Source organism: Otolemur garnettii, unplaced genomic scaffold, assembly GCF_000181295.1.
Source record: "Otolemur garnettii isolate 467f Iridium unplaced genomic scaffold, OtoGar3 scaffold00178, whole genome shotgun sequence".
In the NCBI taxonomy this organism is placed as follows: Eukaryota; Metazoa; Chordata; class Mammalia; order Primates; family Galagidae; genus Otolemur; species Otolemur garnettii.
In genome coordinates, this window is record NW_003852573.1 from 1,211,540 (window position 1) to 1,224,797 (window position 13,258).

A 13,258-nucleotide genomic window follows, 5' to 3' on the forward strand; every position below is an offset into this window, starting at 1 on the left:
TGGCTGTGGTTGGAGCTGTGGCACCCACGGGAGGGAACAGTTCTTCTGGGAAGCAGGTCCCCCACCTAGTTGGCCGGCCCTGGAGTGAGAATATATGTGTTTTCTGTGCACTGCCTTCTGCCTGTGCTGTCAGAAGAAGAAAAAGTGGCTCTGGCTTGTTCTTCCCGCTTCCTCAATTTCACATGAAATGATTTTACTTTATGGCAGTGAGTGCTTCAGTAAGCACTTGCCTGCAGGGCTTGTATCAGGAGTCGGAGAAGGATGAAAAATGTGGCAGAGGTTGGCTTCATCAGGAGGTGAAATTGACTGTGAACAACGTGATTTATTAAAGACTGCTGTTTGTGCTGGTTAAAAGTACACACAGCACCTAGCAAACGACCCTCACTCAGGTTAGCAGGAAGCCCTCTGACGATGGTCCTTCTGCTCCTTCTGCTAAATCCCCTGTGGAGACTCAGCCTACAGCAGGGGCCAAATAATTCTGGCCTTGACAGTTTTAATGAAGGATCATCCAGGCACTGGGAACATGCTCTTCAGTACCCACAGTCTAAATTAGGCAGTAACCAAGACAAAAGATATAAATAAACTTGCTCATCAACACTTTTTCTGTTCCCCACTGCAAAGATGGAGAAACAGGGGCTCGAGGAGATGGGGTGACCGAATGAGTTAGTGGTGGCTGAGGTCTGAATCCCAACCTGCTGCTTCCCTATCCCAGAGTAGGAGAGTAAAACGAAATTCAGAGCTGAGGACTTAATGAGAGACCTGGCTAGGAGGCAGGGTGCCATGGCTTGAGCCTTTCTGCCATGTGGCCTGAAGCAAGTTACTGCTTTCTGAGCGTAGGCAGCAGAGCACACTTTGAAGTTGCACAGGCCTGAGTTCTAAGTGTGCTTTGACCAACTAGGTGTTAGAACTTGAGAAAGTTACTTTACTTCTCTGAGCCTTAGTTTCCCTGTCTATGAAATGGGGCTAGTTCTACTTGCCTGTGACGGTGGTTGTGGGAATGTGGAGGGTGCCCAGTCAAGTACCTAGTAATGCATAATGCCGAGTGAATGTCTCCTCTCTTCTGTGCATAGAAGAGCCGGTCTGTTTATGAATCTGCTTAGTTCTGTGAGTAGGAAATCCCTCAGCTTTCTGCAGAAGTCCGGAAGTGTGGTTTGCAGACCAACATCCACATCACCTGGGAACTTGCTAGAAACAGATTCTCAGGCCCACTCCAGACCTACTTGGTCAGAAACTGGAGTATGGTCCGATAGTCTGGTTCAGCATGTCCTCCATGCGATTCCAGTGCAGACTCACTCTCAGAGATTTCCTGCTTCAATTTTGAATAACCATCTCGCCCTTCCTCATGAGAAGATGTGAAAGAGACAGCAAAATATATTTTTTAAATAATTGGGAGCCTGCAAACATGAATTTGAGCCTTGTGTTTGCAAACTATGTAGAGGTAAGAAATTATTTTTAGAACCCTAAAGCAGCAAGGGCCTATTCTTCAGAACTTCGGTCCATAGTCACATGTGTTTGGAAATATACCCAGCCGTTTGCAGGCAGAAGCATGGGCAGCTTTGCTCTTGCTGTGTGTCCTCCGATAAGGTAGCCAGCCCTCTGACGGGAATAGGCTCCTGCCCTATAGCTTTATTAAGATTAAAAGTCTAAATTTAGCTCTGGAGGAAGGTCTGCAGGCTCAGGAACATTTGATGAATGGCTTTGCGATATCTCCAGACTGCCAGTACTGGAGTAAATAAGATTTAAATAAAGCTACCAGGGCACCTTACCATTTCTCCCTATCAAATCTGAACATGGTAAAATATAAGTGCTGCCAGGAGCCAGCTCTTTTAATGAAGGCAGCAGTGCATAAAGTCATTCTGAATAATTAATGAAACAATGGTAGTGAAGCTGGTGGGGTGGTGCAGAGAGTGCCAGAGCCGGGGCAGGACCAGGGCCAGAGCCAGCACCCTTGGTCTAGGCCTGGTGCATGAGCTAGTCCGATAAGGAAAGAAACTCTCATCCTCTAGATCAGTGGCTTTCAACCTTTTTTTAATCTCGCAGCACACTGGGACCTACAGTTAAACTTCAGCAGCACATGTAAATTATGTTGATCAGAACAAAAAGGAGTAAAATAGGAATATACTTTGCTTCAAACTTTTGAAAATAACTAATGGTCTTTAAAATGTTTCAGGGCATACCACTGTGCCATGGCCTGTCAGTTGAAAATCCACTGCTCTAGTGGCCTCAGAATAGAAAATGGCACCAAAGCAGAACAACATATGCATGGGATGGGGAGGCCAATATTCAAAACATCTAACAAGTGGCAAGGCATCTAAGAGATGGTGGCCAAGTCCAGGAGCAGCTCCTGGAGGCCTCTACAGAACCAGATGTTGCTCTTTTTGCTGTGGTATCAGAAGACAAGTCAGGGCAGACAGGCTGGGACTGTGGCTTTTCCTAACCAGTAGGGCAGCTGATCAGCCTTTTAACATTGGCTATTATCGACTGCCCAGCGCAGTCCAAGGCCATTCTCAGAGTTGGTGGGAGAGACATTTTCTTTGGGCCCCACGTTCATCAGTCACCAAGTTCCATGAGTTCCTTTCTGCAGTGTCTCCTAGAACCACCTCTTTGTTCCATTTATAGATATTCTTCTCTGAGTCAGCCTGTTAACATACTCTATTTGGAGGTCAAGATTCATCAACTTTACCAGCGTAAGGTTCATCAGGATAACCATGTGCACGTGCCATTATATGCACGTGCATCTCTCCAGGGACATGGATAGTTCTGTTGGTGACATTGAATAGAGTACATCCTTCACATGTACAGAGTTAGGAGGTGAACTTTGTTTCCCTTGCAGCCTGGTGGTGCTCAAGAGTAAACGAAGCGACCTTTCCTAGAATGGCTTTGAGCCATTGGGTGACATTGCGTCATGGGACCAGAAAGTGAAACTATATCTGTCTAGCTGTAGGGACTCAAAAGCCAAGCTGGGTGGGTCATGGTGTTCTTCAACCCTCAGGGGAGCGCAAACCGGCAAGGTGATGACTGAGCGGTTGATAAGATGGGAGGACAACAGACAATAAGGCACCAGAGTCCGTGGCTAGAAAACTTAGCTGGGTGAAAGGAGGAAGGAAGCTAAGGCAGTGGTAATGGTAGATAAGAGTAAATAATGGTAGATTAAAGAACTAAGGGATCAAGAATATTCTTCAGACTGTTCTGATGCCCTAGGCTTGGGGTCTGAACTGTGGGCCTTTTTGAGGGAATGTGTCTTCAAACAGGAATATCAGTATTGAATTTAAACTATCATTGAAGAATCTGCTAGCAATCTGTTCCATGATAAGTTATTATCTCCATGCACCTCAGTTCCTCTCTCTTAAGATGAAAATAGTAATTACCTCAGAGTGTCGTGAGAATTAACCGAGGTTGTATATTCCTTGTAAGCTGTACAGTAGATTGCATATTCTTTGTGAATTATTCTGGACAGAGCTTACGGTGCTGTGTGGCTGAGAGGTGGGGCAGGAACAAGGCTTCCCTGTCAATTTGTTCATGTGCTGGTCATTAACCATTTTCTTCTAAAAATGGTTAACAGTAGGATGTGGCCCTTGAAAAAGCCCTGTTGGAGACAAGATGGCGGCCACAGCCTCGGGAGTGTTGCCCAGCCTGACAGTCCAGCGAGCCTTTGATGGGGTAATTGATAGCTCATACACAATTCAGCAACTCAATTAACTTCTCTCCCATTAGGAAGGATTGATTTCTTCCTCAGGATGGGGATTTGTGCTGATTCAGCGGCAGCAGCCTTCCTACTGCCCAACACATCTGCATGGTTAAAAAAGAACTCTTCTCGCTGGTCATGCTGCTGCTCAGAGGCCCCAGTGCAAAATGGCATGGCTGGGGGCCCAGTGTTCAGTTCTGTATATGGCAAGCCCCCTACCCCTAGAAAGATGAAGGCCCATCATCATTTAGAAAATGAATTCCGTTCTCCTATACCTTTTGTCTGAAGATGTTGGTGTATATATAGGATAGGAAATTGCAGCCCAGTACGGCAAGTCTGTGATTGGCTAATGTTTCACTGTTACCTTTAAAACTTTTTAATGTCAGCTTTATTGAAAAGTAACATAGTCAAATGCATTTATTCAAGGTATGCAATTGGATTAATTTTGCCAGTTGTATACACCTTTGAAATCATTCCCACAATCAAGATACAAAACAGCTTCATCATCCCAAAAGATTCTTAGTGCCCTTTGCAGTCTATCCCTCCCTGTACCCCAGCTCCCCACGATAACTGATAGGCTTTTCACAATTATGCAGTAGTTTGCATTTTATATAAATGATACAATAAATATTGTATTATTTTGCCAAGGGCTTCTTTCACTTAGCATTGTTGTGTTTTGTTTGGGTGGTAAATTTGTATAACATGATATTTACCATTTTAACCATTTTTAGGCAGCATTAAGTAAGTACGTTCACGATGTTACACAATCATCACCACTATCCATCTCTGGAACTTTTCTCATTGTCCAAAACTGAAGCTTTATACCCATTAACTACTAACTTTCCATTTCTTCCCTCCTCCCAGCCCCTGGCAACCACCATCCTACTTTCTGTCTCTGTGAATTTGATTACTCTGTGTTTCATATACCAGACTCTTGTATGGTATTCAATAATACCATACCATACCATTCAATAATACCATACAAGGTTGGACAATTAAGAACTCATCATAGAAAAAGTGTGACCTATCTCACTGCTAAATATAACTACAGTCCCCTTTAAAGTACTCCCATTAGGAAGCTATGCACCAACACCAGTGCTAGTCCTTTCAGGCTGATGTAATTGCTCAGAGCATTGCCTGGCTATAATAACTTCAAATGAAATTGCAGTTCCCACTCCCACTTTACTCCAGCTATTTCCCTCTGTGTTGCCTGTTTCTCATTAGCTATAGTTGTTATACAACTTGCTGATATCCTATTAACTATGTCATGATACAACCACCTACATCCTATTTACTCCTCTTCTTATGCCACTTCCATCAGTCCTCTTAATTGATCTGTTATGCTATATATTCTACTTCTCTGCTATATCTGTCAAAAAATGTCCTATTAACTATATTACCCGATCTCCTACAAGTGTTGTCTGACTTGACAGCAACCTGTTCATAATATCTTCATTGCTGCCTACCTGTGACCTGACAAAAACTGATTACTAACTTAGATCTTGTTAGGTCCAGGTATAAAAAGTCCACCGGGAAGTCACACATACCACTGACTCTTGGAGCAGAGGCTTGACTATGTAGAGTATGTAAAGACTTCAGCCCCCAAGTGCCTTCTTAAGAAGGATCTTTTCCTTTGACCACCAGGCTGTATGAGCCTCACTGATGGAGAGACAGAGACAGAGACATGCTGTGTGTGTGTATTGGGGGGTGGCTGGTAGCGAGAGTGGGGAGGTGTAAAAGGAGCAGAGATTGGGAGGCTGGGTGAGAAGGGGGAGCCTGGAAGGAGGAGATTGAGTTGGGAGAGGCTGGGGGAAAGGAGGACTGTAGGAGAGGTCAGAGTTCATTTGTCAGGACAGACCCTTATTGACACCATCTTTTTGTTAATGACTGGCAAGCCTGCATGACTGTGTGCCATCACAGCCCCCAGAGTGTTGCCAGAATGACAACCCATCTGATTGGCTTTTCAGATTTACAATTCTGTCCTTATCTGAGCTCCGATGAAGACGGGGCTCTGCCCCAGGTCCACCTTTGTCCCCTGGGGGCGCACTAGTGCTTGCTTTAGCGGCTATCCCACTGTCAAAGACCTTGTGCTGACAAGCCACAAACAAGAGGGTAATGTCAGCATCTAGCGCAGGGCTAGGCAGATAGCAAGTGCTCACTAAATGTTGGTTGAGCAGTGCTGAAATGTGACTTGTAGAACCTGTCTGTCCTTGTCATCACAAATCTTTCTCCTGAGATTGGGAAGGAATAGGAGTTCTTAATGGCTATCTGTGCACACTGGGACTACCATCATAGGGGAATATGTGTCCAATGAGCTGTGTGTATATAATAGAGTTCTCAGTTGACCCTATATTAATCTTTTGAATTTCTAAAATACTTTCTAAAAACATTACCAAATCTGTGATCTTATTTTATTCACATACTTGTTTTAAAAAATATTCAGGGCTCCTGCCATCTAATGGGAAAACTGAGACCTTAATAAGTTCTGATAGTACAGTTAAGATTACAAGTCTCCTAAGTAATCTACCTGCCTCTCTGGATGGCGTCATAGACAGTAAGAACAGGGAAAATTTTCAAGGCCTTATATGGCCACACTAAACATGTATATGTACCTCACCTGTGGAGAGTATTGGGGACATTTCCCTTTATATAGCTCTGTTGCTGGGAAGAAGTTTTCATGGCATCTCCCTTGATAGCTGTGGTGCCAAGCACAGCTGTGCAATGTCCCAGGTCTAGTTTTGTATAAACAAAACATCCCCATTTGCCCACCTCTGCAGACAGCCTCTGGGATCCATGTTTACCAGACACCACTGATGCCTCATCTCAAACATAGCTGAAGTCTTAAAGTGCTTCTTACAACTGAAACTCCCTTCCCTCATCCTGTTCCTGATCCCACTGAGGAGCAGCTGTTGACCTGCTCTGGCATTTCTGTCTGAGCCATAGTGGTGAGAGATCTGAGGACCTCCAGGCAGGATGGGTCTATCTTGAAGCTTAGGGAAACACCTAGCTCTACTGGGCCAAATAGTACTCCCTCCAAAATTCACGTGTACCTTGAAACTCAGAATGTGACTTCCTTTGGAAATAGTCTTTGCAGATGTAAAGATATTACAATCTTGAGAGGAAATCATTCTGGATTTAAGATGGGTTCTAAACCCAGTAACTGGTGTCCTTATAAGAAGAGGATAGGACACAGAGAAACACAAGGAAGAAGACAGTATGAACATGGAGGCAGTGATTGGAGTGATGCTGCCACAAGCCAAGGGATGCCAGGTGCTACAAGCAGTCGAAAGAGGCAAAAAAGCATTCTCCCCTATAGGCTTCAGAGGGAGAGTGATCTAGCTGACACCTTGATTTTGGACTTCTGGACTCCAGAACTGTGACTGAACACATTTTTCTTGTTTTAAACTATTATGTTGAGTAATTCATTATGGTAACCACAGGAAACAAACATTGGCTGACTAGCAGGCAGAGGTTGAGTGTGGGGTTGACCCTGGGACTAGACTCCCAGGGTCCTCTGCTGCCATCCCCTCTCTTGCCTGCAGGGCTTGAGAGAATGCTGTGGCAAGCCAGTCTAACGGGCAAGGACCAAGGCTTGACTTCCCTGTGGTCACTCTAATCTTGGTGGAAAAAGATCTCCAGGCCCTCTCTCTACCATTGTTGTTACCTCGCTTTAGTGCCTATCATACATAAGTCTTTACATCATTTTACTCAGTCCTTGTAAGGACACTATTAAGTTGTTGAATCCATAGTTTTACATTAAATCTCATTAACTAGTTCAAAGTTACACAGTTAGCAAGTGGCAGAGCTGGGATTTGAACTTGTGCCTCATCCTACTTAAAAGTCTGCACACTTAACCAGTCCACTACAATAACTTACCCACACCATGTGATAAAAGTCGCAGCCAGTGCTCAACACAGCAAGAAGATAACCCACAGTCCCATCTCTGCTCCTACCCCTGGCTGCTTACCCTCTTCCTATGTGGCAGCCACATCACATGATCCCTGTTCCTTGGATGGCCTACAATGGTCCCACTTCAGGTGGTCTCTCTGGTAGCTTGTCCCTGCCCCTTTCAATCTGATAAACTCCTAGCCCACATGGCTCAGCTTAAGTATATTCTGTACATTCCACTATCTAGCATTGACTTTGGGGACCATAAATCTTACTGGTATGTGTGTTTCCAAGCTGAGGTGGGAGCACCTGTGACAGAGGACTGGGTCTTTCTGTTTTGATATTGTATCTTCCCCAGTATTTCTGGTTCTCCAAAGTCCCCAGTAAATGTTTAAGTGAAGCATGCAGAAGACATGAAGATCATTAAGTAACAAATGCTCCACAGAAAGGCCTGCTAATTTTAACAAAGAAGAAAAGAACATCAGATATTCTAAGACAAGTATTTGTAGAAGGAATCACTAAAAGCTTTGCGTTCTGAAAGCAAATATTTAATTTAGGCTCCCCCTTCTGTGTGCTTACAAATGGCACTCAATTCAATATAATGCTTAATCTACATTTTGAGATTTACTCTGGGACTTGTGGACTTTATTTTCCTTTTTGTGATTATTAATTGCTTTAGTCCTCTAAGCATGTATTCTTTAAAAGCTCACCTTATTTCTAAGCAAGAATTGCATTTACAATGGTGTATCCTCATTTTATGCTGACCTGGATGGGAATGTAGGAGTCAACGTGCTAGAGATCCAGTTACAGCAGAATTTCTAGGCAGCATATGTCTTAATTGTGTAAACCAAGACCTGTTTTCTTTCTCAGGTTGCTTTTTCCAAAAGAGGACAGTTTGCTCATGTTGGATGTCCTGCCCCTGATAGTCTTCTAATGGTTCTTCCATCTCTGTCCTTGTCCTACAGGCTGGCCGTGGGTGACCCTCTCTGTCCTGGGGTTCCTGTACTGCTACTCCCATGTGGGCATTGCCTGGGCCCAGACTTACACCACTGACTAATGCTATCGGGCCCAGCCCTTGTAGCTAGCCTCCAAGGCAAATGGTGCTTCACCTTGACCTCCCACTCCGAGAGAGTCTCCGAGGGACCAGTGCTTGATCTGCAAATCTTCTGTTGAAGTTACCTGACTCCAATGCTGGAAGTTTGAGCTCTCATAGAAAATTTATAACCAGATAATCTTCTGACTTTGGAGTCCATTTTCCTGTTGAGTAAATTGGGGTCCAAGGTAGTAGACTGCCTTTCCCAGCTAAACATGGTGACATTTTGGTTTAGGACCTAGTCCCTTGGGACCCTTGGGTTTTTTCCTCCTTTACCAGGAGTAAAATATAATCAACATCCCTTGGTTGAGGCACAGAAATCCTGACTAGTGACAGGCCTGTCTACTACTGGGAAGTATTTCTGAAATACTTTGGTAACATTTATTTAAGAGAACCCCTTCTTCATGTCCTACAGTGTGGTCTCTAGAATCGGCACAAGGCTCTGACCTTCGTACTTAAGTTCCTCTGCAAGATGGAGACAACCCTCTGTTGTGCTTCTGATTGCCTAGTAAGAGAAGTCAGAAGCAGTCCCGTGGCATTCAGAGGAGTCTATGCCCAGGGAGTCCTGTGATTTGAACATCATCACATGTGATCTACATGTGGCTGCTTATTCCTGAGGTCTGCATTGAAGATGGTAGTTCCTCTACCTGAAAGTTAGTTGTTTTACAATAAAGAAGTAAAATTTTAAAAACTGCAGAATAATGTATCCAGAGAAAGGTGCTATGAAGTGAGTCACAAAGATAAGGATTTCTGGGGTCTTATCTACCCTTTCCACATAAGTCCTAAAGTTGTCATCCTTCTCAGTGATTTATGCTCTGTGGTCTATATTGTTTTATTTGGATTCAAATGCAGCCTTTCCTGCATATAGATAATTTACATTTTTGTAGAATTATTTTGAATATTTTTTGAGGAAATGTACCTATTTGATTTGATTATTCTCTCTTCTAGAGAGATGATGGATAGCCTACCAATGACCCCAAGAGGTAGATAATTCATAATACTTCCATTTGGCTTTGGATTTTTGGCGGGGAGAAGAGAGTGAAGAAGCTTCAAAATTTGAATCTATAGTATATCCAGTTATAGGAGAACTTATAACATCTCAAGAACGTGAATTAAATTCTTATGAGATTCTAAAACTCTTGTGAGTGAAAAGTTCACTTTGGACCTTGAGCTCTCTCATGTTCATTATATGGTATGGCCCTTGTGCTTTGGCTGAGGTTATCAACTCAGTGAGATTTAAACTCCTAGAGTGCAGGACCAATCATTTTGTTGACTTTCTTTTCCTTTCTAGCCACTTTATTTGGAGGGGGCCAGATGTTAATGACCTAGGATGGACATAGTACATGTTAACTGAAAAGGGCAGGGAAGGCAGCTAGGCCTGGGCAGCGGCAACCTCAGCAGCTGGCTTGATAAAGGAGAGAGAAACTTGGTGGAGGCAAGGCCAGGGTGCTGAGGAATTTTAAAGAAGGAATGAGACTGAGGGAGGAGTCAGTGCCCTCATGAAAATAGTAAAAAACTTCACGGACTAACACAATTTGTGGCCAGCCAGAGGGAGTGTGGATGAAGTTTACTTGGAAGGAAAGAGCTTGCTAAGAAAGAAAATTATAATAAAATGGTTGTAGGGAAGTATGTCTAATATATGTATGCATGTAAATAAGATTTTTGAGCTCTTCCAAAGACACCATTTATATAAAAACAAATAGGTTTATTCATTAATTAAACTATATTGGAAGAGTGAGTAGATATAATTGAAAGTAATAATTCAGGATTTCCTTTAACTATTTTTTTTTTCTTTTTGAGACAAAATCTCACTCTGTTGCCCAAGTTAGAGTGCGGTGGTATCATCATGGCTCACTGCAACTTTAAACTCTTGGGCTCAAGCAATCTTCCTGCCTCAGCCTCCCAAATAGCTGGAATGACAATTGCACGCCACCATGCCTGGTTAGTTTTTTATTTATTTGTAAAGAGAGGGATGGAGGGGAGGGGTTGCTGTTGCCCAGGCTGTTCTCAAACTCCTGATCTCAAGTGCTCCTCCTGCTTTAGCCTCCCAAAGTGCTAGGATTACAGGCATGAGTCATCATGCCCAGTCTCTTTTAAACTATTATGTGATTCAGAATGGTTCTCAGGAATGGATAAATGATTACTGTGTTTACCTCTATATTTGAGGTCTAATTAACCAATATGTGGATTATCTAGGACCATTGTTTTTTTAACCTATTACTATTCCTCAGCTCTAATATGACAGTGATAATTCTTCTCTCTTCATACATATGAACTAAAATCTTGGAGTTGCTCTAAATGAGACATCTGGGTACACAGAGCAGTTCAGCTAAGGACACATTATCAGCTCTGGGCAACTTCAGGCAGGGTGTTGGGAAAAGACTAAACAAGGACCCAAGGTTACTTTTAGCTCCAGGATTCTCTGATCCCAACTAGCTCTGTGGGCAAGACCAAAAGCTCCAAGCACGATTGCCAAAATGATAACCAAGGAGAGAAGCAGGGCATCTAAAGGACACCTAAGCCTCAGTAATTTTGACTAACTGTTGAGATCACACAAGAAGAGTTAAAAGTATTATTTTTTCAGATTAATTTGAAGTGACAGCAGAAAACATTTTGTTCCATTAAAGAGAAAAAATCAATTATAAATATATAATGATTTACATATCCAAAGAATAGCAATTGGGGGTAGTTTCCCTTAGAGAAATTGACTCTTCCCTTTGCTTCATAAAACTATTGACTAAATATGAGAAATTAATCATAATAAATTAGTTTTATAGCAGATGTGCCAGAATATATCTGTATAATAGTATTCCCTTTGTGTGGCCAACATGAGAAGCCAAACTGTCTAGAGTACAGGCCTTCTCAGTGCCTTGTGCAAAGCCTCTCTTGAGGCCTCTCCTCAGTAAAAGTGTTTTATTTTAAAATAAACAAAAATCCCTCTTTTTAAAATAGTTCAACTCCAGTTAGCATCCAAAACATAGTTAATTTATTCTGTATTTTTCTAGCCCTTTTGACTAATTACAAAAATCATTTCACAGATTATTATGTTTAGTAAGTGCTTTACTGGATGACAGTTTGGAAAGCAACATCAACCATTTGGAATTTTAAACAATATAACCCTTAAATTATTTTTATTATGCTTTCTTACTATGTAATTAGAAACAGGGGTGGGGGGAACATTATTAAAAACACTATGTTCATACTGTGACTCTATGAGATCAAGCAGAGGCTTGTAGAACACAGATTCCTCATCCCCAGATTAAGTTACACTATAGAAAGAGAAGAGCCTTATTTGAAATGTAGTCCACGAAATGAGTAAGAACTCAGGTTGACTCATGAGCAAGAAGCAATACCTATTAACATAACAGCAGAATTGAAACCATGCCATTATATTTAGATTAGTTCTATTTAGATAGGGGCAAGCAGTCCTAAACTTTTGAGACCATCAGTGAAACAAGGCACGTATCAAACCTTACGTTGATACTAAACCATTCAAAAAGATTATGTTCTTCACACTATGTTTTAAAAGGTAGCATTAAAATAAGAATAAGAATCCCTTCCAAACAGAATAGAGAAACCAAAAATCCACATACCTACAGCCAACTGATCTTCGAGAAAGTTGACAAAAACATACACTGAATAAAGGACACCCTATTCAATAAATGGTACTGGGAAAATTAGATAGTCATATTCAGAAAATGAAACTGGATCCCTGTCTCTTACCACATCGACTCAGAATGGATTAAAGACTTAATGTAAGACCTGAAACTATAAAAATGCTAGGAAAAAAAACTAGGAAAAACTTCTAGCCATTTATCTAGGCAAAGGACACATGACTGAGACCTGAAAAGCACCAGCAACAAAAATGAAAATAGACAAATGAGAAACAAAATCTCCTACACAGCAAAAGAGATCATCAACAGAGTGAACAGACAACCTGTAAATTGGGAGAGAATATTTGCAAACTATGGCTCCAGCAAGGGACTAATATCCAGAATCTATAAGGAATTCAACAAAAATGAAAAAAATCCCAATAAAAGATGTGCAAAGGACATGAACATTTTTAAAGAAAAATGACCAAAAAGCAGATGAAAAAAAAGTTCAACATCAGTATCAGAGAAATACAAAGTCAGTCCACAATTCAATGCCATGTTACACTAGTCAGAATGGCTATTAAAAATTAAAAGCGAACATGTTGGCAAAGATGCAGAGAAAATGGAACATTTATATGCTGTTGATGAGTAAAAGAATCCTTGTATGAAAAACAATATAGGGATTTATCAAAGAACTAAAAATAGAATTACCATTTGATCAAGGAATCCCACTACTGGGTATCTATCCAAAGGAAAATATATCAGAAAGATACCTGCACTTACATATTTATTGCAGCACTATTCACAACAGCACAGATATGGAACCAATCTGTGTCCACCAATGAATAACTGGTGAGGTGTATATATGTACAATGGGATACTATTCAGCCACAAAGAATGAAATCGTGTCTTTTGAGGCAACATGGATAGAACTGGAGGCCTCAAGTGGGAGCTAAATAACATGTACGCTTAGACAGTGGATTGATAGACATTGGAGAT

At 41.9% G+C, this 13,258-nt stretch overlaps 1 protein-coding gene across 2 annotated transcripts in view; it reads left to right on the forward strand.

Moving 5' to 3' along the window:
• Positions 1–8,726, forward strand: part of HHAT (hedgehog acyltransferase) — a 333,401-nt gene extending 324,675 nt beyond the window's left edge. For both annotated transcript variants that reach the window (XM_012811853.2, XM_012811851.2), the window contains one exon: positions 8,539–8,726. In XM_012811853.2, coding sequence (XP_012667307.2) covers positions 8,539–8,630 — 92 coding nt within the window. In that variant the 3' untranslated portion in view covers positions 8,631–8,726. The remainder of the gene's footprint in view (positions 1–8,538) is intronic.
• The last annotated feature ends 4,532 nt before the right edge of the window (positions 8,727–13,258 follow it).